Source organism: Dermacentor variabilis, chromosome 3 (genome assembly GCF_050947875.1).
Source record: "Dermacentor variabilis isolate Ectoservices chromosome 3, ASM5094787v1, whole genome shotgun sequence".
Taxonomy (NCBI): Eukaryota; Metazoa; Arthropoda; class Arachnida; order Ixodida; family Ixodidae; genus Dermacentor; species Dermacentor variabilis.
In genome coordinates this window covers 48,181,965-48,209,341 of record NC_134570.1, presented here as the reverse complement: position 1 = coordinate 48,209,341, position 27,377 = coordinate 48,181,965, and the positions used below count along the sequence as shown (strand labels likewise).

Here is a 27,377-nt window from a genome sequence, read left to right as displayed (position 1 = left end):
AAAAATTATATACTTACAGATGACCTTTTCATTTGACTCTCGAGTGAAAGGGGGTACTGTAATAGAAGAAAAATTACGTTGTCTGCTTCTTTCTTGTTCTTTTCACCAAATTATTTGTGCTGTCCCTCTTGCTCGGAAATCCAGTTTGTAAGCTCCCGAAAGAAAACATAGACAATGAACTCATCCACATTTAGCCTATAAGCGGAATAAGTATATTTCTCCCTGCCTTTCCTTCTCCACTTTTACCTTCCTTCCTTCCTTGAACCTTGTGTGTTGACTATCTACCATGGCTGTGAATGAGCAACAGAGCATTCTGTAAAGTTCAACTCAGATGTACTCTGCTTGCTAGCAGAAAAAATTGTTAAAAAAGCGGTCCGTATTCTGCACCAAGCAGGTGCTCACTAAACCGAGACAAGTCTGTAACCCAACTATTAAATTATGGGGTTTTACGTGCCAAAACCGCTTTGATTATGAAGTACGCCGTAGTGGATAACTCCGGAAATTCCGACCACCTGGGGTTCTTTAACGTGCACCTAAATCTAAGTACACGGGTGTTTTCGTATTTCGCCCACATCGAAATGCGGCCGCCGTGGCCGCGATTCGATCCCGCGACCTCGTGCTCAGCAGCCCAACACCATAGCCCCTGAGCAACCACGGCGGGTTAACCCAACTATTGAGCACTCTTCATTTTTTAACACTTTCTTTTAAGTTAGTCTAGTCTATCTTCTTAGTCTAGACCATAGTTAAACTAGACCTTAGTTAGTTTAGACCTATGTCCTTCGACCATGCTTGAAAAGGCGGACGTTACTTGCATTACAAATTACAATTCAGATCAACTAGTCAGCAATATCACGCTAATTAACTTTCCAAATATTTGCTTCGCAGTGGTATTAGTCCCGGACATGCAAGGCTTATTTTATGATGGTTTTGTGGAAAACCCGTAGGCTACGACAACCTTTTATATAATCGGCGCCAGTATTGCAACGAAGTACATATACATTGCTCGCATCATCCCGGCACCACCTCCCCTAAATTTAAAAGCAAGAAAGGAACATTATTAATCACAACAGGGCAGAAATGCGAGGTGAGTCCACGTGTTTAGTTTGACACTTTAGTAATGGATCCTTTATATTAGATCTACCAAAATTCTAAAGAAACAAATTCCGACAGAACCCATCTCACGATGAATGCCGTCGTCAATATCGACATGTATGGCGTTATGCTGTACTGCCGCCGCAAAGCAGCGCTATCGTTGAGGCACATGTGCAGTCGGATTCCTCTCTCGCGTGCTTCCCACTGAACACGCTGCGCCATCTGGCGACGCGGACACGAAGTGCGCGCGTGGCGCATGTGTTACTGTATATCCAGACAAGATTGTACGTCTATGCATGACACGGGTTCGATTGCTCCCAACGCCGGAGTTTTTTTTTTAAATAGTTTTCCTGTCATTGTAGAGTGGCACATAAGCCGTCGCACATACCCACTCATCTAAGTTGACGTCAGAGAGGTTCGTTCAAGAGCGACAAATGCCCAGTGATCCAAGTTGGTCCGCCGGTGGGTTTTCGGAGTAATCGGCCCACGTGTCGCCCGGAATGGTGGCGCCATCTTTGACCCCTCTTGTAACGTCCGCTTGTACCTGGTGCACTCGCTGACATCCGTAAGTGCCGATTAACTGGAATTTGTGCGCGTTTACCACACATTTCGCAGTGTTCCAAGCATGTTCAACGCCGTCTTATTCATTCCTTTCGTGTAAAATAGCCGCTTGGAATATACTACAGCATAACTGCGAGTCGGCCTAGTTGGAACAAATTCATCTTAATAGTTCTTGTGCGCAAACAAACAGGGACGAAGAAGAGCAGCAACACAAGGACGAGCGCTTTCTAACAGCTGGTTTTATTTTTGAAGAACCACCTGCTTAAATACCCACAGATCTGGGCGATCTAGTCAACAGAGCACGTCTATAGCACATATAACAACACTTGTGATAAAAAGACGTGGACCAAAGCCACCCGGTCAACACAAAAAGAGTAAGGCGCATGAAACAACCACTTACAATAAAATGCGTTAAAGATGTATGACAGAAGCGAATTTTCTTTATCCAACAATGAAACAGAAGGATGGCTGATGCATTTTTCCTTTTGTTTTTCAATCTAGTGAGCTTCCACAATTTCTCTCGGGGTTTGATTCCTGCCTATACAAATTGTCGGTGCTACTAAGACAAGGTGAGCAATCATGTTCTTGGCAATGCATTGGCAAATGCGTACTAGGGCGACCTTTCAGACTAGACAAGTGTTCCCTTAACCTCGTGTTAAATTATTGGGTTTTACGTGCCAAAACCACTTTGTGATTATGAGGCACGCCGTAGTGGAGGGCTCCGGAAATTTCGACCACCTGGGGTTCTTTAACAAGCACCTAAATCTAAGCACACGGGTGTTTTCGCATTTCGCCCCCATCCCTTAACCTCGTGTTAATGCATCTCGCAGTCTGCCCTACGTACACATGACCACACGTCATAGGAATCTGATAAACAACGTTCTTCGCGCAATCAACAAATTGGTTCTTGCGCGGATGTTTAACACTACATTCTTTTTTTACATCATCCTTACTTTCGAACTTATTTTTAATCTTAGAACACACACTACCTATTTTGTTTTTTGCCGAAGATACCACATTTACTTCGTAACTACCATCCACTTCATTAAGTCTGCGTGAAAGGCCATGCGCATACGTAATCACTGAAGCCTTGGAAGCTATATCCTTCTGCCTTTGATTCTTTGTGCATTGTTCTTTATCCTGTTTCAGTTTTTTCATTAGTCTAGTGCATGACGCGAGCATCACAGGGAGCCGGTACCCAGCCTTTCTCAACCTATCAACTTGCTCAAAAAATGCAATGTTTACAGTGTGGTGACATGACTTCAACAACGCTGACCGGAAACACGAAATGACTATCCCATTCTTCATAAGCCTGGAATGGTCTGAGGCATAGATTATTAGCGGTTTTCCAGCTCGGGGCGAGAATGACCAACACACATGTTCCGGTAGGAATTCTAACTTGACATCAAGAAACTGTAGCTTATTATCTAACGGTACTTCCGAAGCAAATGTTAAGCCCTTGCCCAGAGAATTGAAGACTTCTACAACCCTATTCCTGAAAGCACCTTTGTCTACATGACATCCTAAAATCAAGTAGTCATCGACATATCTGTACAACTTATTTACTACACCTTCTAAATCTTTGGCCAACTCTGTCGATGCTTCCCAAAGAAATGCTACTAAGGATGGGAGCTACCTTTGACCCAATGCACACACCTCTTGCCTGTATATACGTTTCACCACAGAATCCTACATGTGTATTCGCTAAATAAAGATGCAGAAGTTCAAGAAAGGATTCAACGGCCATGCCGCACGTGTTGCGGAAAGACACTTCGTCATTCTCATTTGTTATGCAATCTTGAACACTGCACATTAGGGGCCCATGCGGTAAGGAATAGTAGAGATCTTGAACATCTATGCTGAATCCCCAGCTGCAGCTTGTACTAGCTGGTGCCAGAAAATTCACAAGGCCTTCAGAGTTTTTCAATAAGTACGGATCCTGTACTTCTAAGGAATTCAACATCTTTTGCAGGAACCCCGCGACCAGAACCTGCCAACGCCCTCGCTCGGACACAATTGGCCCGAACGGAATTCCTTGCTTGTGTGTTTTTGCCGTAAAAAATATCTCCAATTTCATTCCTTTTGAGTTCTTTACATGTGACGCTAGCTTTTCTTGATCACATTTTTTCATTAGCCCCACCGCCTTCTTTACGTTTTGTGCGTTCACATCACACCTTATAAAGGACTTGTTCACCGCTAGGAAAGCCTTTTCTAAATAACAATCATCTGGTGCAACAACCAGAAAGCCTTCCTTGTCTGCTTGAACAGCAGGCAGATTGTTCTCAACCAAGTACATAGCAGTCCTATCAACATTGGGTCTGGATCTATCGCTTACCGAAGCTTTGGCCAGCACGTCCACACATTCCACCACAGATCGTTCTTTTTCTTTCTCTGGTACACTCCTGGCAATGTCTCTTGTAAGTGCTAACCTGTCGACGATGCCGATGCTTGGTTCCACGCAGAACTTTGGCCCTACTTGAGTACCTGTTGATGGCGTTCTTCCACCGTTGCGCCCCCTAGTAATAGAAGGCGTCCCTCTGGCACTTCCCTTTTCTTCTTCGGCAATTTTCAACGAACATCGCTCTATATAACCTCAGCTTCTGTCATCACATCTTTAACGCATATTATTGTCGGTGGTTGTTTCATGCGCCTTACTCTTTCTATGTTGACCGGGTGGCTTTGGTCCACGTCTTTTTATCACAAGTGTTGTTATATGTGCTATAGACGTGCTTTGTTGACTAGCTCGCGCAGATCTGTGGTTATTATATGTGCTATAGGCGTGCTATAGGCGGCATTAAGGCAGGTGGTTCTTCAAAAATAAAACCACTTGTTAGAAAGTGCTCGTCCTTGAGTTGCTGCTCTTCTTCGTCCCTGTTTGCTTGCGCACAAACACGTTTAGGTTGGAATATACCACACAATGAAGTCTGCGAACGCTTTTTTTGCGAAGGACGACTCCGCGCCGCGGTGTTGTAGCTATGCTAACCACACGGATGAATATAGCCACTGTTTGTACTTTTACGCGTAAGCTTACATGTGAGATCAACATGTGTGTGTCTGTGAGATCAACGAAATTATGTTTGAAGCCGCTAGGAAAGCGAGCGCCGGACATGGAACGGGCCTGGAGGTGGAGAAGAAAATCGCTGCAGTGATCGCTGCGCATGAGCGCGGCGTCTCTTCCTTGCATGTGTAGTGATGTGCGCTTTCCCTGTGGCGCACCAGGCGTTTTAACGTCGAGGTCAATGTAGTGACCACGGCCGCGTTCGCGCCTTTACCGTTTGTGCATCTACGCCGCAGTGCTCGTTGTGCGTGTTCGCGTTGTCCATACGCTTTCGCGTAACCCGCGTCCACCAAGTGAAACGCCGCTGCAGCTTCTCCAATGCTGTCGATCACTGTACGGCAGCGTTGCACCATTTCTTTCTCTGCACTTTTAAAGCGAAAGCTTTACTAGCCGCGTCGAGCCGAGTTTCGCCGTCGCCAGCAATTTGACCTTCATTTGACCGCAGCTGCGCGCAACGCATCACGTGACTCGCCGCGCCGAGTACAGCCACCGCCCCCGGGTTGGCGCATGCGCTCTCCGCAGCTGGGTTGCCGCCTGACCACGTGACTCGCCGCGCGCCTGGCTAACAGGAGCGCTGCGCTCGCCTAGTCAAAGCGAGCTTGGCCATAGATGAGAGCGAGGCCGGGCCGTCTTCTCTGAGCGTTGCGCGGAAGCGATGAACACGCTTTGTCGCCTTTGTTGCCTTAAAGCTGTTGAACAGCTTTAAGATGCCTTCAAGCGCAGCGTGAAACTTTGCCATTGTTTTCATTGCTTGGCCTACGTACGGGCGAAATTGCCTCTTTCTTTTTCTTTTATCTTTCCGTTGCGGGTTTCGCGAGGTTGGTGGTTAAGTTACCTCGAAATTCATCGTTATTTCATCATCCCTTTTCAAAACGACGTAAGGACAACGGCTTTATGTTTGTTAAATGCGACATAATCGTTCAATCCGGCTAAGCGAGCATTTCGGCGTTTAAGCTGTCTGCTTAACGTACTTGTGTAAAAGGTAACGTAAAGCTAACGCTTCTTCTTCAATGCGCCATAAAACGTGCGCGTTATTGGGTGCACCATTGTATGACTAAAATACTACTGTAGATCCACTTTGAAATACCTTAAAGTACGGAAACCCGGCAATCTAATAATGACTGGACCGTTCAACTCGAATTATTAATTCGGACTGCAAAGAACTAGGCCGTCAAATGGTCGTCAAAAAAATGTTTTTATACTTGCCAGAAAGACCTTTAGGGTCCAAAGGTGGAGGCATTGCTGGAAGAATTAAAAAAAAACAGCGATGTTTATCATAACCTTTCAACGATCGTAAGCTGTGCATCTCAACATGTTTTCAGTATCCTCCAGCCACTAATCAGTGACAATACTGTTATTATTAAAGAAAAGTGAATAAAAAAGTAATCTCACAAAAACACGAACACTATTTGAAAGCACGTACTACTTCTATACGTATCTTGACTAACATCTCTAAATGTTTTGAAACAGGCACTGCGACTTTATTCAATACGTCTCCCCCCTCCTCTTCCTATTCCCCATTAAAGGCTTTCAAGCCAACCCTCAATAAATGCCTCTTGTCATCGTCATTAAATGGGCTCCTTCACCATCACTCGCTGTCATCCTTTACACATATAACATTAAAAGAAGGCTAAGTAGTTTGTTCACGAAGGTTAGGGAAACTAAGGGTTATGTGCGTACCCTCCTCCTCATTTATTTAGTGCGCTTAGAATATATAGCTCTCCAATCTTTAAAACATTTTTTAAATTTTATTTCGCTCAATATGCGCGGGCCACATCATGCGGTGGTCGGCGAAATATCCACCAAATTATCTTTCCCTTTAAGTTTACTAAAACGCAGTGCTTCTTACAAAGAAGCCCACTTGTCTCGTGTAGCGAGCTCTTCTGCGTCTTAGAGTGATTTCGCATATTGGTCCCTTTCTTTCCCCTTAAACTACAATTAGCCATAAAGCGTGATCTTTCTTCGACACAATGAACAGGGAAAAAAGAAGAAAAACGCTAGTTCCCGGGAAATCAACGCCGCGCTGTTCCAACTTCTTGGGAGCACGGGACATCGCTTCCTTTTCTTGTGCGTGCGTGCGTGCGTGTTTGTGAGCGAGTGTGTGCGTGTATGTGCGCGCGCTTCTTCGCAATGTGTCCACAACTTGTGGATAAATCATGCATGTGGTGTTACAACAACACGAATGTTATTGTATATATATATATATATATATATGCTATGCCTTCGGTGAATATAATACCGCTTTTCTTTTCTTTTTTCATGCGCTACAGATTGAAATATTAGAGCTAGAATAGCCCACATGTATGAGTATTCCCAACACATTTTGCCCCGCTCAACATGGTCTGAAATTTGAAACTTTAGCCAGTCTGTTAAGTTCTCTCCGGTACGTGGGCAATTTCGTTCAAGTCTCCCTTTAGCAAATTTGGCGAAGGCGTTTCAAGGAGTCAAGGATCATCACAGCCATAGGCGTGCTACCGGAGGGGGGCAAAGTGGGCACTTGTACCCCCCCCTTGTCAAAAACTGGGGAGGAAGTATGCCATATCTCTATACTCTCCCCACTCTAGAAGTGGTTCGTACGCCACTGAACATGACGCGGAGTTCTTTGTTTACTTCTCATCTTTGTAGGCTGTTCTGTACGCGCCTCGAAAGCAGTCAGCCAGTGACCGCAAGGAACTTCTAATCCCGTGTAATGTTAGCCGACCGTACCCCCACAACAAAAAGTGTTCTCGAACTGGCTCAATGCACGAGACACCCCTTACTGCGGTTCGAAATGACATAAGGCGCAGTGTTCAGAACCCTGAAAATGCGTACTTTATTGTGCTTTCAGGCATTGCTGCTATCAGTCATATATATCAGTCACCCTGGGACCTGGAATGGCCATCTGCAGAGGCTATCACGGTAACGACTGACACTGCAGTCTACAGCAACCGCCTTCTAACAACGGATCCAGACGGCGCCGCCACGAGAGCTTCGGGAGTGACGTCACCAATCAAGTTACTTGTAAACGCGACGCTGCTGAGCGAAAACTTCAGTGTCCCCGGCGATGTCGCAGTGGTCAGAACCCTGAACGTACGTACTTTATTCTGCTTTAAGGTTAGTTATTACGGTTCAGCCAAGAATGATGAGCGATGCTTTTCGATTGCGCTCTGCCCACATAGACTTTTGAAAATTGTTTCGTAGTGTTTTCATGTACGTAAGCTTTTACACTGTGGGGACGTGGAATAAAACCCTGATCCTGAGGTCATCAAAACGCTTCAAGCGCTTATAGAGGGAGAGAAGGCTATACGAAACGACCTGGGTGACGTCATGAAAAGACTAGATGAAACCGGCAAAATAATCGAATCCCTGACAGACACACTATCGAAAATAGAAAAAGAAATCAAGGAAGTCACAAGAAAACCAGTTCTATTGCTAGCTCTAATGCAACCCTGAGTGAAATTCAGAAACGATAAAGGCCACCAAAAGAAGTTGGTGCAACTGGAAGACAGAAGTAGAAGATCTAATCTTGTCGTGTTTGGAAATAATGAAACCCAAGATGCAACACAGGAGACGCTCCGGCAGAAAGTTGTTAAGGAAGTACTGGTGGACAAGCTCCGTGTTCGCTGTTCGTCTGTTGCACTAATACACCGGCTGGGAAAGGCGTCATCAAACCGACCAGACATATCGTAAGTTCAGATTTAATTGGAGAAACAAGATGCCTTGTACGAATCAAACAAATTGAAAGGAACTCGCATATTCCTTCAAAATGAATTTTCTGATGAAACGCGAAGGAAACGGAAGAACTTGTGGCATAGTGCTAAAACAGATAAATAGAGTGAAGAGAAGGTTTTTTTTACTCAAAGATAGACTCGTGTCGATAATTCAGTCTGTGTTTGGAACGATGTCTGAAATGAACGTGTTTTAGTAAAGAAAGCAGAAGATGCGCAGGATGATCGATAGCTATTCCAGGTGCCTCAGCAACTGCGCATCCTCTCCATAAATGCAAGAGGTATTGCAAATAATATAGATAAACTAGAATTGCAACTCCTTGATTATAACGTGCAACTTATCGTAATCGTTGAAACATCACTTCCAAATAAAATACGTAGTAACGAAATTGTAGGGCCAGATTTTAAATTATGCAGACGTCATAGAAGTGCATGAGGCGGTGGTGCAGTGGTTATAGCCAGCGAAAATACAGCTACAAGTTCCCTGGACCAGATTAGAAACCACGATAATTCATTTTTAAATGTAACAATATTAGGCTTGACATTTTTTGCTTTGCGCAGTCTATAGGCCACCCGATGCTGCTGATATGCATCTCGAAGAATTGTATGATTCTCTGCTGTTCCATTGAGATCGCAATGTTGTTATTACCGGTGATTGCACTTTGCCCTGTATGGACTGGAGGCGACTTAACTAGAAAAATCACGAATCGTGTAATGTTGTGCTAGACATGCTTTTAGCTATGAACCTCGACCAATTTATGCATGAACCAACTGGTGAAAATGCAGTGCTGGACACCTCTCTTTTATTAGACGAAAGCTTTAAAACAGTATACTGACACGTGTACTTGTCTTTATCGGGCGACACGTTTCACCGCCTAACAAATGTTATCGCACAGCGCAGGACGCTCCTGCATGTATCGGAAGTTTCTGGAATGTTATCGATGGTTCCATCCGCTGTCGGTGACCGAACCTTGTGTAATCTGATCGCATGTGTGCGCGACGCGAATAATGTAAAACTTTGTGGAAGGCACGCGGGTCCCAGCGATTACGCTGGAACATTCGACGACTGATGTATAAAAGCCGACGCGCTTGACCCGCTCATCAGATTTTGACGATCGCCGACTCTGTTCGCCGTTGTCGCCTGTTTGCCTGTTGCCTGTTTTTGTGGGCATAGGTTCGCCCAATAAAAGTAAGTTTCGTCTTTCACGGTATTGCTACTGTGTTCTTCATACGTCACTCCACGTGACAATACTTACTTACAGCCCGATATTTCAGACCATAGCTTTGTGTTACTTTCCTAGAGTGCTCCACATGCTACTAGTGATAGAATTGCCCCATTAACGTACATACATGACTATGAACGTGCTGATGATAAAGGTATCAATGGTTATTTGGAAAGGAAATTAATATACAGGGGTATCGAAGATGTTCACTTTTCATGGAAGAGGTTTAAGGAAGTTATAAATCATTCTACTGAACAGCTTGTACCCACAAGAACAGCTAAAACGAAAGGTCGTCGCAACCTTTGATCAACTGTGACATCATCCACATCAAACGATAATTAAAAAGACTCTGCAGGCAGCGTAAACCGGAACACAAGCTTTTCGCGAGCTTGAGCATTCTTTAAGCACTAAGATTTATTTATTTATTTATTTATTTATTTATTTATTTATTTATTTATTTATTGAACATACCTTACGGGCCCCTTGACAGGGTATTGAGTAAGGGGGGTAATAAAAATGCAAAGTAACTTGACAGTGTACAAATAAACGGCTCAAATTTGCAATTTAACACAAAGAAATGGAGAGGAATCGATGACAATGTGGTATGACGGCAATAATAAGGTTGGCCAGGAAAGAGGATTACACGAAAAAAAAATATTGGCTGGCATTATACATATGGCAAAACTGCACACAGGAACTACAAAGTATGCCAATCACAATGACGACAGTAAAAAGAAAAACTACAACCAAAGATAGACAGCAAAATATGGGGATTCTAGACGCACGAACAGTTGGCATTGTTTCAAAGACGCACAACGGTAGGGCATGATAAAAAAGCAGGAACTAGTCGGGTACACAGTAAAAACATTTATCAATATAAGAAATGCAATCGGGCACAAACTGGTATACCGAAAAAAAAAACAGAAAAAGACGTGCAGTGGTACAAAGAATGACGGGTGTCTTTGGTCTTAAGACTGTAAAAAAAAATAATAATAAATACATGGGTGGGATACAGGACATGACACAGGAAGTAAAAGAAAATTGGAAGAACTAGTGGTAAGTTTTTAATGCGAAAAGAAAGAGTGCAGAAGTTGACGGGAACTATCGCGCTCTGGTTCGGATGCGATGTCGTCTGAAAGACCATTCCGCAAACGTATGGCGCGAGGAAAAGCAGATGAGTTGAAGGCGTGAGCTGACCCATATAATCGCGTGAAACTTAAGTGATTATGCAACCGACGTGATGTAATGGAACGAGCATCAAGGTGAAGTGGGAACGGTCTGTTGCTGCATGCGTATTTGTGGAAAAGGCATAAAGGGCAATGTCGCGACGTGCACTAAAGGGATGAAGTGAAAGACTGAGCTTAATTTGCGTTATGCTGTTATGGGTGTCATAATTACGTGAAATAAAACGGGCGGCCCTATTCTGAACCGCTTCAAGCATGTTAATTAAACAATTGTGGTAGGGGGACCAGATAGATGCGGTGAATTCAAGCTGTGGGCGAACGAAGGTCTGGCAAGCTACTGGACGGGCACGAGTGGGACAGTTACGTAAATTTCGACGTGAATATCCTAAAGATGTTGAAGCTTTTGCGCATATGGTCGTAATATGCTGGGACCAGGAGAGGCTAGGTCTAGAAAAAGGTCTGTATTTAAAGACCACACTTCCACAGTACACTAAGAACGATCCTCAAAGTTATGGCGCTTTCTTTCTAATCGTAAGGATCGCATAAACGAAATTAGACTTGACAGTGAACAAGCAACGGATGAAGGAACAATAGCCAAGTGCTTTAGCGAATACTTTCAGAGCGTATTTAATAACGATGGTGGTGCTACAGCGATGCTTCAGTCGGAGACGTTCCCATGGTGTCGGTGGAGGGTGTTTTGAAAATACTGCGTCATTCGAAGATTAGAAAAAGTGCTGGCCCAGGTGGTCTTTCAAATGTCTTTCTAAGGTTACATGCTCAACAGATAGCAGAATACAGGACGAGAATATTTCAAGTGTCATTACAGTTTGCGGACATCCTGATAATTGGCACAATGCCAGAGTAGTGTCACCCATAAAAAAAAGGAGACAAATTCATTGTGGGAAACTATCCACCAGTGTCTATTACATGTACATCTTGGAAGTTCCTAGAGCATATAGTAGGCGGTGAAATTCTTCATTTTATGAGAAAGAAGAAAATTCTGTATCAGCATCAACACGGTTTTAGGCGAGGAATGTCAACTGTTATTCAACTTATAACAACAGTGCACGAATTAGCAGCCACACTAGACAGATATGGACAGGTAGATGTGCTCTTATTAGACTTCTGTAAGGCATTTGATGAAGTTTCACATGAGAATCTGCATTACAAACTCGGTAATATTGGGTTTCCTCAGAGCCTTATTTATTGGATTACAGCATACCTGCAGAACTGAACACAATTTGTAGACATAAATGGTGGTTCATCAGCTACTTTGGCAGCTTTTGTGTAGAGTACCACAGGGCAGTGTGCTTGGTCTGTTACTGTTTCTTATTTTGATAAATGATATAACAGAAGTAATGACCAAATCGGTTTCCACAAGACTATTTGCAGATAACTGCATTATACTCAAAGAAGTGAATTCATCTAGCGACCACGAAATTCCCCAAGAATCACTATTGAAATGGAACAGTGGTGTCAGGAATCTAAAATGCAATCAAATGTTTCAAAGTCAGTACCCCCTTCGGATTTCACGCAAGCAGCAACCTAGCGTATTCGAGCATAGCCATAGTCAGTGATTCCGGCCATTACGCAAGGCCGGTACTTGGATGTTACATTAACTAACGATTTACCGTGGACGGCTCACATAGTGGAATTTTCTCCTCGGCGTTTAGTAAGCTAAGCTTTCTTACACGTAAAGTTTGGGACACGCCTACGAAATATCAAACATTTAGCGTACTATACATTCATTGCACCAAAGCTAGAATATTCCTGCGCGCTTTGGGAGCCACATGCAAAAAGGGATATTGACCTGCTCGAGAGCACTCAAGAGAAAGCGGTTCGTTTTATCCTCGGAAAGTACTGGCGAGACGTAGCTATCTCAGCGCTGATGAACAAACAGATTACGCCCCTTGGGATACTCAGAAAGATAGCCCTCCCCGTCTTCACTTCCCTTTTGTCTCTCTCTCTCTCTTTTATCTTTCCTAGATAACATCCTGTACAAATGTCACGCCCCCGTTCTGTCTAGATCAGTTGACATCAAGAAGAACGCGTCACACCCCGAACCATGCTGCATGGCTGTCAAAGACCTGTCTTTGCTAGAACAGTTGCTTCTTGTAATAGTTTCTTCCTGAGAACAATATCGGAATTGAATCAGTTATCTGAGCTCATCATTCAAGCACCCGATTTTCATCATTGCCTAGAAAAATATTTGTCAGCGAATGTGTGATATCGATGTTTTCAGTACGTTTGATGTGCATGTAGGTCGTTTTATGCGCCGCTATTTTGGTGTCCATTTCTTTTTTACTCTTAGCTTTATTGTTAGCTTACCTATGAGCCAGTAATTTAAAGTCCCGCTCGTTCATGCAGTTGTCTGCTTATTAAGCATTTTTAATTATGAATGTATAAATTCTGGTCTCTCCTGCTCATGTATATGCTCGCTTTCAGCGTACTGCACATTCTATTGACCCTTGACGTGCTGCTTACATGTGAATATGTATCTTGTAGTCCCGCTTGTTCGTGCAGCTGTTTGCTATGAATGTGTAAATTCCGGTCACGCTCGTTCATGTAAATGTTTTCGTACAGCTACGCCCCTCTTGCTTTGGGCCGGCAACCTCGGCGTGCAGTATATTTAATTAAATAAATAATAAATAATTATTGCGTATAATGCCTCAGGCACACATATATTTATTTTTCCTGCGTTTAGCAGCGAAATTTATTTGTAAATTTGTGATTAGCCGAAGACGAAGATTGTGAAAAATCGGCAGGCTTCTGTTTTGTTGCTACACTGCGGCTCGCCATTGCCTTCCTCGCCCGTTCTGTAGCTGTGCGAGGAAAATCGCAAGCGTGCGAGAGTCTCCATTTGTAAGCAGCGAAATGGTCAACATATATAACAGTTTCAGGAACCTGTTGGGGGGAGGGGAGCATCCCTCGTTAACATATCGGCACTAAAAGTTTCGATCAAGAAGAGCAACACGCATAGATGACTTACTGTCTACGGTGTTTTCACCACCTGTAAGTGAGAAAGGAGAACCGAGACCCGGGCATCACTTGGTCACAAAGAGAACGTTAAACAATTCGACGACAAACCCTGCTTTGTAAGCGTATATAACGGCATGTGGAGGCATCACGTGTTGCACATAATGGGTGTGTTCAAGTTCTGGCCACCATCGCATACAGTCTGCGTAGACAGCTAAGAAAACGACTTCGAGTACAAGTAATGGGACGCGTCTGGAAGACTGTGAGAAGGCACCTCTGCGACTTTCCGTCACCTCGCGGGCACAAGCAAAAGCTGAGAGAAGCACGTATTATTTCTGTATTTTAGCTCTTCGCCTGTGCGAACCTACGAAGACCATAACATATGGCTTAGATATTAAGCGCATAGAAAAGCGTGGCTACGTTTATATATATATATATATATATATATATATATCTGTACACGCAGTCGCCCTTCCCGTCTAATTTCCACGCCTCCTGGTCAGCTGCCATCTTGTTTGGACAGCAAAACAGCCTGCAAGAGTTTTTGACTTCGATGCTGTCTTCGCGAAGCTTCCACGTCTTTATCAGAATTAGAACGAAACCTATTAAACTGTCCGCTTGGCCATCGTATATTAATAAATGGGCACATGAAACAATATTCAAAGGAATAGCGACACCACAAAACACTCTGACGACGAGTAGTAGTAGGTAGCCCAAAGAACCCAAAAATTGTCCTTGTTCTACCATTACGATTCATGCAGGCCTCTACGAAAACGTTTCTATATATAAGTGAAACTCGCTTAGCCTGGCTAGCTTCCTGCACAACATATCTCAATAAGAAGGTAGAAATGAAATTTCTGTTCTAAATACAAATGCTTTGTAAAAAAGTTTTTCTTTGTAAACAGTGAATAGCTAGATAATTAAATGGGTCCGTCTGCTCATTCGCAGATACATACGTTGACTTTCACGACACTTCTTCGTGGACATAGAGCAAACGTACCCACTGTTTCAGATAAGCTTTACGCTACAGAAACAATGAAGGGACACTAAATCGGAGGATAAGCCAAGATGTGTTATAGTGAATTACTTTCCTACGATGCCAATAAAGCCTCTTTTGCCGCCAGAGAAGGCATAGTTAGCCAGAAAAGGCGCAAAAGCGAAAGGCGGATGGCGACGCCACCCAGCTTCCCCAACAGCTGGCGTGACGTCATGAATTTTCACGGCGTCTTTTCGGGCCTGTCCAACTCGAACACAACTCACTCATATTGCGATCATCTAGATACAGGTTTCCAGTCTCGGGATCATCACGATGCGTCAGTGTTTCATACACACAAAAAGAAATACAATAGGTCGCCTGCCTATCTGCATTACGTTCGGCCATTACCATGTCACCTGCAAAACGGTCTTTCACGCAGTCGTCACTGTATTCAAAAAAAAAAAAAAAACTCACACCCAACTTAAAGTGACACTAAGCAGAAAAACTAAACCAGTTCAGAGAGTTAAAGTATTCATTCGGAATAATATTTTCGTATGTTTGAGGATAATATAGGTTGATAATTCGAAACAAAAATTAACGTGCAACTTTAATTTTTCGGAAGAAATGTGCCAAGATCACAGCGCAGGCACGTCAGTGTGACGTCACAAGTTTCGATATATTTTCTTGTATATGGGCCGTGGTGGAGCTAGCAGTTCAGCCTTTTGCTCATTAGAATACAATGTAGTCCATATTTATCGATAAACAACTAACTATAGTCGGTGACAACATAATCTATTACAAGCTCCCCACACGAAACGCAGCGCACCTACTGCCGTTCACCTTCGAAAGAGAGCCCTGCCAACTGGAATCTTTTGAGAGCCTAATAATAGTACTGTGCTAATGTAAATGCTAGGCTAAATGTAGAATAAAAGCTTGTTGTTTCAAGCTGAAATATTAACTTTGGCTGAGCACTGACGTCAGGATCAGCCATAGCATTTGCCAAGACGCTGAAGTGTCTTCCTAAAACCAGTGACACAAAGAGATATCTATACTCTGAAAACTGCCGTTTTAAACCCGCACAACGGCTTGACGTCAAAGAAATAAGCGAACCTAATTGGCTGTCTCGAGTGAGCTGGGCAGAATTTGTGTATCGTTCTACTGGTCTAGTGTCGCACTCACACGCAACACCGCACTACCACATTTACTGCCCTTGCAGATGTCCTGACTGCTGGCCTTGTTTTCTATCATATTATTCAGTCATAAAACGAATTACACTTAAATATACCTACTGCAACACTTATTCGTGAGCAAGAGCATAATTCCTTTAATTAAGCAAGCCTCTCTATGCCTACTTTTCTCGGGTTTGGGGATTTGGCGTGTCGACTTGGTTGGTCTTTCGCCGAGTAAAGTTCAGTTTACTGTTGCACTATGTACAGGATAGGCCCGCTCTGATGGGCGTGCCGACCCTGGACTGAGCGTCATAGCGAAAGGAGCCGATTTCGGGGCAGTGTAATGCGCGGTCACAGGAGTCACGTGGTGGAGGTCTCCCCTTCCTGCCGTCTCCACTGGCAGGCAGCTAATCGCTATTGTACAAATACAACACCCTGTGCAGAATATGAGCAGCTGCATGGCATTTCTTTAAACGTTTCACGAAGAATTCGCTTCTCATACCCAAGCAGGTGGGTTGGATCTGCATAAATTGTTTTGTACGCAGATGTTGCTGGCCGGAATGTATGCTTTAAACATACTTGTTGTACGCGTAATTGCCACATAAAAAGGGGCTCGAACTTCTCCAGGAAAATTATTTCGCTTTTGTGTCGAGCCTCCTTCCGTTTCCTGAACGAAAAATAAAAATTCTTCTATCTTAAAAGCAAGCTTTAACTCGGGTGCCACTCTTCAGATACATGTAAAACAAGAAATTCTTTTTATGAGACAACCGCTGGACCGATTTGAACAAGATGTGTAGCATTTGAGAGAAGAAAATAAATTCTAATGATTGTAAGAAACAGGGTTTTGATTAGGAGCATGAATGTCTTTACAAATATTGCCCGAAAATTGACAAGTTTCAAGGAAAATAGAAGCAAGCAGTTTACAAATTCGTCACTCTGCAGCAAAAACAGATACCGCGGTTCTGTAAACCGCGTCAGTTAAAACCTGTAAAGCGAACAAATTCGAAATATTTGTTTACAACTGGCACGAATTTGTTACAATGCTTATACAAGCTTTGCAAAAATGCTACTCACATATAATGGTATCATTCCGAGCGGTGTAAAATGGCAATTTCTGTGCGCTTTGGATGTATTATTAGGTACAGTTTTCAGAATTATTGTATCACCCCTGAGTTACATAATTGTAAAGTCGACGGTTTCGTTTACTTTTTTTAAGTTTTGCAATATTCAATGATTTTTATTTAAAATGTGGCAATCTCAATCGACAATTCGCTTCTGCCAGTCACTTGATTTCAACTTTTTCCTTTAAATACAACAAATTTCATCAAATTCGGTACAGTGGTTGTTGAGAAAAACGATTTCTCCGTTCCATCTATTTGGATAGAAGTCCCCAAGCTTCCTTGTCACTGCATTTTACAGTTTCAAAACTGATTATAGTGTTGCTATTTGGTGCGCCCTTGATACCCAAATCTTATCGCAGATCGTACCACCGAAGAACCCCCGGCTGGCAAGGAACAAGATGAGCAGGAGGAACAAGGCCAGGAGAAGCACGATCACGACGCAGTCTCTGGCGAGCTCCCTGGAGTGGCGGCTGTCTCTCTCCCGTTTCCTGAATACGAAACCCGGCAGACGAGCTCACCAAGTTGGTGAGTGAGTGAAACAGCTTTGTCTGGTCCACAATAGACGCGAGCAAACAACGTCACATGGCTAGGCCCACTTCGATAGCAGAAAATCAAGCAATACTCATGAATTTGGTCTACGTAAAGCGAAGTTTAATGCGAAAGCCTAATATGCCCCATTAAGCGAAAATCCGGCAGCGGCGGCGGCGGCGGTGGCGGCGTGACCGAGCGATAGTACCAAAAATGGCCGACAGCGCAAAGAGTAAGTACGCGTCAAAAATACTCGAATTCACGTCTGCTTTGTCAGAGAGGTTCCTGTAAACAAAGTAAATTAATGGCTTTGAAAGGAAAATTTGGTGCATTTCGGGCTGGATGGGTATCGAACACGGGCGTCGGTGGGATGGGGGGGGGGGGGGGGGCGAGACGAGGAGGCTTCGCCCACGCCACGGCGGTTTCACGGTTTCACGGTTGCACGGTTCCGGCTGTGTAAAGGCTGTGCGTGATGCGTGCGTCCACGTCACGCCGAAGTCATCTGGCTGAGTAAACGTGTGGCCTAGTGCGTGCGTCATTTGGGCACTTGACGGCGCAGCCAATGGGGAGGAGGTGGCGCCACGTCATCAGTGTAAAAAAAAAAAATGAGCGCGCTGCCACTCGCGCGTCACCGGCTCTTCGGATTTCATCGGTGCTTTGTCTATTGCGACGGGCTACGGACGCCTCGTCGCGAGCGCATAAACTAAGCAGGCCTGTGGCCAACGTATATGAAAACACACGCACACCGAATCGGCAAAGAATTTTAATGAATGCCGAAAACATAAATCGAAAACGATTCGCCCAAGCGACTACAATGCTTTCGCATTCCCACACGTAAGCGGTCTTAAGCGTTTCTGTCAAATTTATTTCTTGTGCTTAGTATGTGCAGGTTTTTCTGAAAAATAAAGCTATCGGACTCTAAACAGGGCGGGTGGAGGAAAACCGTATGGGATATCCTAACGCTGCGCTGTGTGTTGTCTCATGTGCCTCCTGTGTTCTTGTGCCCGCGTATACGGGCACGTGCGTGTGTACCTGCGTGTGTGCGTGTGGGCCTGTCTGTACACTGTGTGTTCGCGTGCGCTTACGATGAATAGAAAGGACGAAGTAAGGACAAAGAATTCCGCCGTAGACGGCGGAGACTGTATATATCGGTTTGGTTCTTCCGTTTGTCAAACAGGTTTTTTCGCGGTAGCTCCGGAAATACAACAGAAGAACCGGTTTGCTTTCTTTCAACTGAAATGCACGCGTCTCCATGCACGCTTCTGCGTCCCAGTATATTCTGAATATGCGCGAGCACGTCAAGCAAACAAAGCAGTCCAATGTAAAGTTAACCTGCAACTAATCGAAAGCATCGAGTGAGCGGAGCGCGTGCTACAATACTAGTGTAGCGCATACAAGACCAGACCATGAGCACATGAATTACGCGCAGACAAAGTGCTGTGTCTGTGTATTCATGTGTTCCTGTGTTCATGTGCTTTTTATCGTGTCCTCGTCTTGTGCTTGCGCTGCACTAGTGTACAAAGATGGCATACCGACGGCTGTAATAATAATAATATTTGGGGTTTTACGTGCCAAAACCACTTTCTGATTATGAGGCACGCCGTAGTGGAGGACTCCGGAAGTTTTGACCACCTGGGGTTCTTTAACGTGCACCTAAATCTAAGCACACGGGTGTTTTCGCATTTCGCCCCCATCGAAATGCGGCCGCCGTGGCCGGGATACGATCCCGCGACCTCGTGCTCAGCAGCCGAACACCATAGCCACTGAGCAACCACGGCGGCTACCGACGGTTGTATTGAGTTACATAAAATTCAATGTGTTCAAGTTTGCCTACACAGTGCATGTATTTTCGTACAGTTTACAGGAGTCATGCATGGCCATCGGCTAGTCCCGGATCCATCCATTGTCCGGCACACAGAAAATTACGGCATAAACATAATATATAAACATGGTGTCCCTCCCCCAGAAAAAAATAAGGTGGGTACTGAGAAACAATCGCAAACAACAAGGAGGCGCATATACAAACAAGTACAATTTTCTCCGAGAATAGAAAGGCTGGTAACAGCAAACGCATTACACGAGAAGCGCAGTAATACAGATATTGTAAAGAGAAAATAAGTCGGGTTTAGTCGCACAGCCCTGCACATGACTGTTAATACAAATATTCCGTATCAGGGTGGCTGATTGGACTGTAATAGTGGGCGATCGATTATCGTGAGTGTAAAGCGCGTAGGTTAAACCAGGGTGTAGGCAAGACAGTGACACGTTCTGACCGAGGTTCAAAGTCCTGGAAGAACGACGCAGCCGCAAGCATGCATTGCAACTTCGAACCTTTGCTTTGCGCATATCTCGGACGTAATCTCCTATAGAGCTCCCTCTCCCGCCCACAGTTTGTCAGAGGTGTGCTCTATGCGTGCTGAGTATTCCTTCGGCCTTTCTTTTTTTCCGATGCCAAGGCGAGGCTCTTGTTGTGGCTGAAGGTGCAGGGGTTCCCGATACAAAAGCGCTTGCCTTTGCCCATTCGGACCTTAGGATTTTACATAGCCCGGCACCGTCTATGGCTGGTATAAGGGTGGAATCCTCAGAGCAAGGCCTTGACTTTGGGAAGGGCATGTGCTTCGCGCGAATGCAACAGGCGAAAGCACGGGCACTGCACGTGGCAACTGCGATGAGGTTAGTAAGAATAGACGGACGGACAGTGATAGACGAACAGGTTCCCGGCGAACTAGGAACAGGCTGGCTGATTGAGCTAGCTTTTATTCCATTACCCCGAGCGTACTTCGGGCTTTGGTCAGCGCTTGTCCTTGTCTTGCCTATAAGTCATCGTTTAACATATGTAGCTTGGCGCTGTACACTCCCTACATACATACATACATACATACACACACACATACACACACATACACACATACATACATACATACATACATACATACATACACACATACATACATACATACATACATACATACATACATACATACATACATACATACATACATACATACATACATACATACATACATACATACATACATACATACATACATACATACATACATACATACATACATACATACGCAAATGAATGAGAAAAAGCAAAACCTCATTAGTTGATTTAAAATATGTCGTCACATTCCGAGCTGTTTCTCTCGGAAACAATGTTGCTCGACTATTCATCTAAACGTTACACGCTTGTACAGGTAAGCCTTTATTTGTTTAATCCTGCTCGAAAATTATGCGACCGCAGTACTCTACATTAGCGCAAATTTCGTGCGATGCGTTTGCCCCGATATATCTCAGACTCGCTGCACAAGCCCACCGCACCACTATCCCGCTGCAAACTCATCAAAGTTCGTTGTTCGCTCGTACCGACGTGCGCGGGCCCTGCAGTCCGACCTGTCCTCGCGGCTCAGTCTCGACGGCCTCCGTCCCGGTGGCACCTCGTAATGCTGCGATCGCGATGCCCGCGGCGACTGCACCAGCATCTGCGACGAGGAAGCGGCCACGGGAACCTGCGTCTCGTCCTGCGGTCCTCCGAACGGCTGTTCGACGTCGGCGGTCGAGTCCTTTCCGCACGGCACCTTCGAGGAGTGCGAGCGGGTCGCGCCGCTGTGGACGTAGTCCGGGTACCGGGTCATCATGTCGAGCTGGAGCTTCTTGAACTCCGGGTCGCGGCTGGCTGCGCCAACGGGAGGCCACGTCTTAACGGTGACGGGCAGACAACTAATAATAGTAATAATAATATTTGGGGTTTTACGTGCCAAAACCACTTTCTGATTATGAGGCACGCCGTAGTGGAGGACTCCGGAAATTTTGACCGCCTGGGGTTCTTTAACGTGCACCTAAATCCAAGCACACGGGTGTTTTCGCATTTCGCCCCCAGCGAAATGCGGCCGCCGAGGCCGGGATTCGATCCCGCGACCTCGTGCTCAGCAGCCCAACACCATAGCCACTGAGCAACCACGGCGGGTGGGCAAACAACAGGGAACACTGCAAGAAGTGCGAATTAACACTGTGATGCCCGAACAGAGTTCTGCACCAGAGAAGATCACAACTTGCTCGCCTGTACTTCTGGCCGTGAAGCGTATATGGGTAAAAGTATATAGTGTGGTGTGGCTACGTATCTACTGATTGATGTGCTGGGCTATTGATGACTGCGCGAGAACTCGTTCCAGACTACCAAGAGCGCTGGTGTAAGCTACGCGTTATGCTTCCTGAGCAGTGGCGTAGCCAGAAATTTCGGTGTGTGTGTGGGGGGGGGGGGGGGGGCTGACGTTGCAGGTCGGCCTCCTCCTTGTAGAATTTGTCGAGGGATTAAATACGTGAATAATAACTGCATTGTCGTTGCCAAAGATGCTGCCAACGAAGTGTTGAACGCTGTGCAATGTCAAGACAAGTAAAACGTATTTTTTCATCAAAGAATGTACTCGTATGTCTCAAAAATTGTGCCCTAAATAACTTATATCAATGCTTCCATATTTTCTGCCTATTTAATAAGTAAAGATAATATCGCACGAACTTCAGAACTATATCAGACGGAAATCACCAAAGGAGTGCATGCCGCTGATATGAAAAATGTAAGAGCTGTGAAACGAACAAGTTGAGGACAAATATTTTAATTAAACTTTGTCGTTCAAGAACTTGGTTTACATTTTTCTACCTTTGACACGGTCAGGGAAAAATCTCAATAACGCAGCCTTTGTACCAATGTATTGCACAGGAGCACCTATCACCGGTCGTGTATTGGGAGTAATTGCACCGGAATTATAGTCGCAACAGAGAGCACATACAAAGAACAGGAGTTCTGCAAAATATACGAGGGCGACTCAAATGAAAGTGAGCAAATGCGAATATATGACAAACGGGGTACTTAATTAAAATGTAGTCTCCATGACGAGTCACGTGATTCCCGTCTCATAAAACTCCGTGGGTTGCTGCTTCAAAAATTCTCCGACTGTTTCTCGTCATCGTCCGACACAAATCTGGTTCCCTTTAGCTGTTCTTTTCAAATGCTCCAAAATGTGTAAGTCACAAGGCGACATGTCTGGGCTGTACGGAGGATGTTGCAGCGTTTCGCTCTTGAACTTTGCCCGTTTATGTTAACCACATCAGCGACGTGGGGACGGGCATTGTCGTGGAGCAAAATTAGCCCATTCATGAATTTTCCACGTCGTTTGTTCTTGATTGCGACACGCAGCCGATCCGGCGTTTCAAAATATCCGAAACGATTGATAGTCTCTCCAGGATTAGCAAATTCGAGCAGTAATGGCCACTGACGATCGAAAAAAGTCGGCAATATGTTACCGGTGGAAATGGCGGCCTTTGCTTTCTTTGGGGGCGGTGAATTGGAATGTTTCCACTGTAAGCTTTGCCGTCGTGTTTCAGCTTCGTAGTAGAGGCACACGGATTCGTACCCGGTCACAATTGCAGACAAGAAGTCGTCACTCTCATTGTGATACCGGATCAGATGGGTCAAGGCAGCGCCGAACTTCTTCGTATTCTGGCAGTGGTTCAAAATTTTGGGCATTCATTGCGCACACAAGAGCCGACAACCGCGATGTTAATGAATTATGGTGTGACCCGAACCGTGACTGATGTTCACACGCCCTGCCAGTTCATCGATGCTTATCCTCCATTCTTGTCTAACCAGCATTTGCAATTGTGTTGGGGGTGATTGCACTGTGTCTTTGGCCCAGTCTTGGATCTTCTTTGCAACTTTCACGTCCTTCTTTGAACCGTTTGCTCCAACGCTTCACAGTGGCCAAAGAAATGCAATGTTCAACGTACGCGGCAGCCATACGGCGACTAATTTCTTTTTGGGAAACACCTTCAGTTGTCAAAGTGCTCACGACACCACGCTGTTCAACTTTTAGAGTGTCAATTATGTCACGCAACAATGATTAACCCAGTGTATGAGAGCATTAAAGAACATTTATCCTCACACCTGCGTGTCGATCGCTTTTCTAAATGAGAGATGCTCCTGCGCTACGCGCATGCCTCGCACACAAAGAACCGAACCATTATTGCGTGAGGTGGATTAGCTCATTTTCATTTGACTCGTCCTTGGACATTAGAAATTAGAAGATACAATTGAATACGCAAATGTGAAGATACAGCTTGATAAAGGGCAAAAGAGTGCCACTGGAAACAAAGTTCACTGCACGTATACACAAAACCTCGCAACAAGATATTGAAATATACGTTTAAGTCTCCAATAAATGTCTGTATCTAAGAAAAAGTGACTGTATATAATGCGCCAAACAAGGCAAATAAACATGTTGCGAAACCAGAGATACAAAGATCACAGCACGCCCTCCCTCCACTCCTCTTGATATATCGCGCGCGACAGCAGGTAGCGCGCTACCTCCCCGCTTTTCTCTCTTGCGTACACAAGACTGAGCCACCATCGTCGGCTCACCCATGCCATGCAGCCCCCCTCTACGCTTTCACTCGCACATACAGCATGCGGCGCGCGGTCACGGTGTTATCGCCCTTGGAATTTATACGGAACATGAGGGCTACGGCAGGAATGCGCCTGGAGATCCATATAATTGCTATAGCAATAATATAGTAAGTGTATCCGGCAACTGTAGCGTCCCATTGCTCATTACTTTCCGCAAGAGAAGAAGTAACAAAATTGAATTTTCAGCATGCTACAATCTGCTGCGCCGCAATGTCTTCTTCTATTTTTTTTTGGGGGGGGGGGGGGGGGCGGGTCAAGAAAATAAAAAGCGCCAAGGAAAGCCTGTTGGCCACAATCGAATGCCTACTTTGGGCAGCTAATGTGGCTACCGAAGGAATATCGAAAAAAGCGTGAGACGCTTGGTCCATAGAGATCCATACGCATACTGCTCGGTATCCTACACCGGCGAGACATAATTTTCCGGAGAAGTTGCGCTCAAGCGAACGCGTTGCAAGCCGTCGAGTCCCCGCAGTGATGGCGGCGAGCGACCGTCGTTTCTCCTTCTCGTCTGCTAGCCAGAAAGCGTCCAAAACTGTGCCAGGCGAAAATCCACTCGGCCAGAGAAAGTGCTTCGCGCGGGCGTCGCGGCAACACGAGAAAGGCGCATGCGCTCTGGCTGACTCTGGCAGCCCCCGGGTAGCGAGAACAAAAATATTGAAGAAGCTCAATGTGTCCTCACGAATAAAAGTCAAAGTAGAAAAATAAGAACGTAGTTGCCTTTCCTGGCTTTAGTGTCTTGACATGGATGCTTTGGCGCAGGTGGAAAAAAAAGTTGATATTCTTTTCTGTGACATGACGGCAAAAAATGAACCACCACAATGCTTCGTCTCATCGGACCTCGCTGCGTGCTTTTTCAACTTGTCTGATAGGTTGTCCGTATGGCTTGTCTAATTGTATGGTGTGATGTACGACTTAAGAAAATAACAATCCACCTTTGGCGTCAAATGTTTGTAACAACATTAAACCCACAACGTCCCGAAATTGAAAATCTAAATAAAGCACGACTTTCATCAAAAGTCTATGAGAACTTTATAACCATAGAGATTCGGAATTGAAATTAATGAGCTCCGTAGAATCGGCGGCCTCCGCGAGGTGACGTGACGAGCCCCCTCGCCATCAAAACGTCCTTGAAATTTTGCTCCTTGCGTTTCGTGACTCCCGGCGCATGTGCGTTGCCGCGAAATCCAGCCCGACTTCACGATGTTCGAGCTGAAATGTTTGTTTCGAGCGAGAAAAACGACCATTCTAGACAAAATCCAGCATGATTTCCGGCGTGGAGGGTTGTTTTCGTCGGTGGTGAATGACAGCACGGAATAATTTCGGGGCGGGGGGGGGGGGGGGTGCTGAAGACCCATAAGGCCACTCCCCACCTGGCTAAGCCCCTGTTCCTGTGCTTGAATCAGAATTCGCAGGTGTAAAAACCCAGCGTAGCAAATTACAAGGTCTGGGAATCCAACTTTTTACTGCGCGAACATGGTGCCCGGAAAGGCAAGCAACACTCGGATCGTGTCGATAACTGCGAGCACGGTCGTCGGTCGTTGACCCTAAACCGCGGCTAGATTCCGTCCGCTGTTTACAAATGTCTCAACGTACTACCTTCTTTAGTAACCAATGTTGTTCGGGTGCGTTCGAGAATGTGTAACACTATTCGCGTAGGGCGTGCAAGCAGACTTAATTACATTGCATGGGCAGACCTAATTACATTGCATTGCACTTAATAACTACATGGCAAGGGTGAATGTTAAAATTCTAGAGCAGCATGAAACCTCCCGGTACAGTTTTCTGCTGCTCATTACATGCTACATAAAAGTGTTGCTTTTTTTTTTTTTTTCGAGCGAGAAAGAAGCCCGCGAATACAGGCAAAATTGCCGCGCGACTGGCCGCTCGAGGCATGCATTTTGCGCGTATTCGCGGGCTTCTTTCACGCTCGGGAAAAACACTTTTCATGTAGCACGTAATGGGCAACAGAAAGCTGTATCGGGAGTTTTCAATGTTGCTCTACAATTTTATCATGAACACTTTTCATCTAAGTATAATAATTAAGACGATAATTCATTAAGACTAATTATACAGTTAAGCTGGATGCAAATAATAGTGCGAGTATCTCCAAGCGACGGCAAACAACATTATCTTTGTTCGGGTCAGCTGCGTGGCATGTGCATATTTTCAACGTTTGGCTCAAGTTACGTGGCACACCCTGTATACCGTGGCCCATGTTGTCTGCTCGGCAAGGCAACATGGGCCCGTTCCTAGTGCTCCAAGCTAGCAAACATGTTCCCATGGGTGGGCATCGCAACCCGGACGAAGGACGAGAGGAAGTACACAATACGAGCGCATCTGCACTCGTATTGTGTACTTACTCTCGTCCTTCGTCCGGGTTGCGCTGCCCACCCATGGGAACATGTTCAATCACCAACTCGCCCGGCTTGCCGTGTTAATTCTAGCAAACAACTTGGTTCATTGGGTGAAAGAGGTTAGATACATACTGCAAATCGGGTAAAGTGGGGTAAAAGTGCGCGTCTCAGTCGTGTTATAACAGGCTATCTGCAGCGCAGCGTCTGAAAACCGATAATACGATAGAAAATCACTTACATGTGGTTGGTGCTTGTTCACAGCGCAGTGTCGACATTGTTGCGACGCTAAAGACTGCGAGAAGTGCGTGTAAACAAGTGGCCGCAACGGAGCCAGCGTTCCTTTGTCACCTCTGACAGGTAGCGCTGACAAGCTCTTATGCTACCATTATATTAGTAACGCATGCGTTCAGCGGTGGTTTCGACTGCCAAGCACATATAGCGAAAAGCGCAAATGGCTTACACATCATGTCGAGGCCTTGTCCACCGAGCTGCGTCTTGACGCCGTGCGCTGGGGAGGACAGAAAATGGACGCGATCGGTCCGTTGCAGACGATGATGATGATGATGATGATGATGATGTCCTTGATGAGTTTGGCGCTTACCCACTCGCGGGGATTGGCCAAGAGTCGGGCAGACTTTGCTTAAGTGTGCAGAAAATGGAGGTAACAACCTAAAATTTTGTTACATTAATTACGCTCAAGCGAACACGGTCGTTTTCTTCTTCAAGAGTGGCACGGGCTTCGATCGAAGCAGACGAAAAAAATAATGACAAGAAAAATGAGATAACCATTGTTTGCCGAAAAGGCGGACGTTTTTCGTCCAAAAGCGACCGTTCGCGACTGCTGACGAACGGTCCTCTCGAGACCGGACTCGATCGCGCAACCTCCACGAGTGCGCCGGTGTGAAAGAGCCCGCTGTAGGTCGGGGTGTCTTAACCCCCCAGAAACTGGCCTCCACGCCCTC

General features: G+C 45.3%; 2 protein-coding genes across 2 annotated transcripts in view; both read right to left on the bottom strand.

Moving 5' to 3' along the window:
- Nucleotides 1-27,377, bottom strand: part of LOC142574503 (uncharacterized) — an 85,852-nt gene that overhangs the window by 7,448 nt on the left and 51,027 nt on the right. The window contains exon 12 of the mRNA XM_075683566.1: nt 17,434-17,555. Within this exon, the coding sequence (XP_075539681.1) occupies nt 17,434-17,555 (122 nt within the window). The remainder of the gene's footprint in view (nt 1-17,433; nt 17,556-27,377) is intronic.
- Nucleotides 20,732-27,371, bottom strand: LOC142575549 (uncharacterized). Its single transcript, XM_075684978.1, has 2 exons — nt 26,876-27,371; nt 20,732-21,277 (listed from the first exon to the last, which is right to left on the bottom strand). Exons 1-2 carry the CDS (start codon nt 26,880-26,882, stop codon nt 20,925-20,927), a joined length of 360 nt encoding a protein of 119 aa, XP_075541093.1. The 5' UTR covers nt 26,883-27,371; the 3' UTR covers nt 20,732-20,924.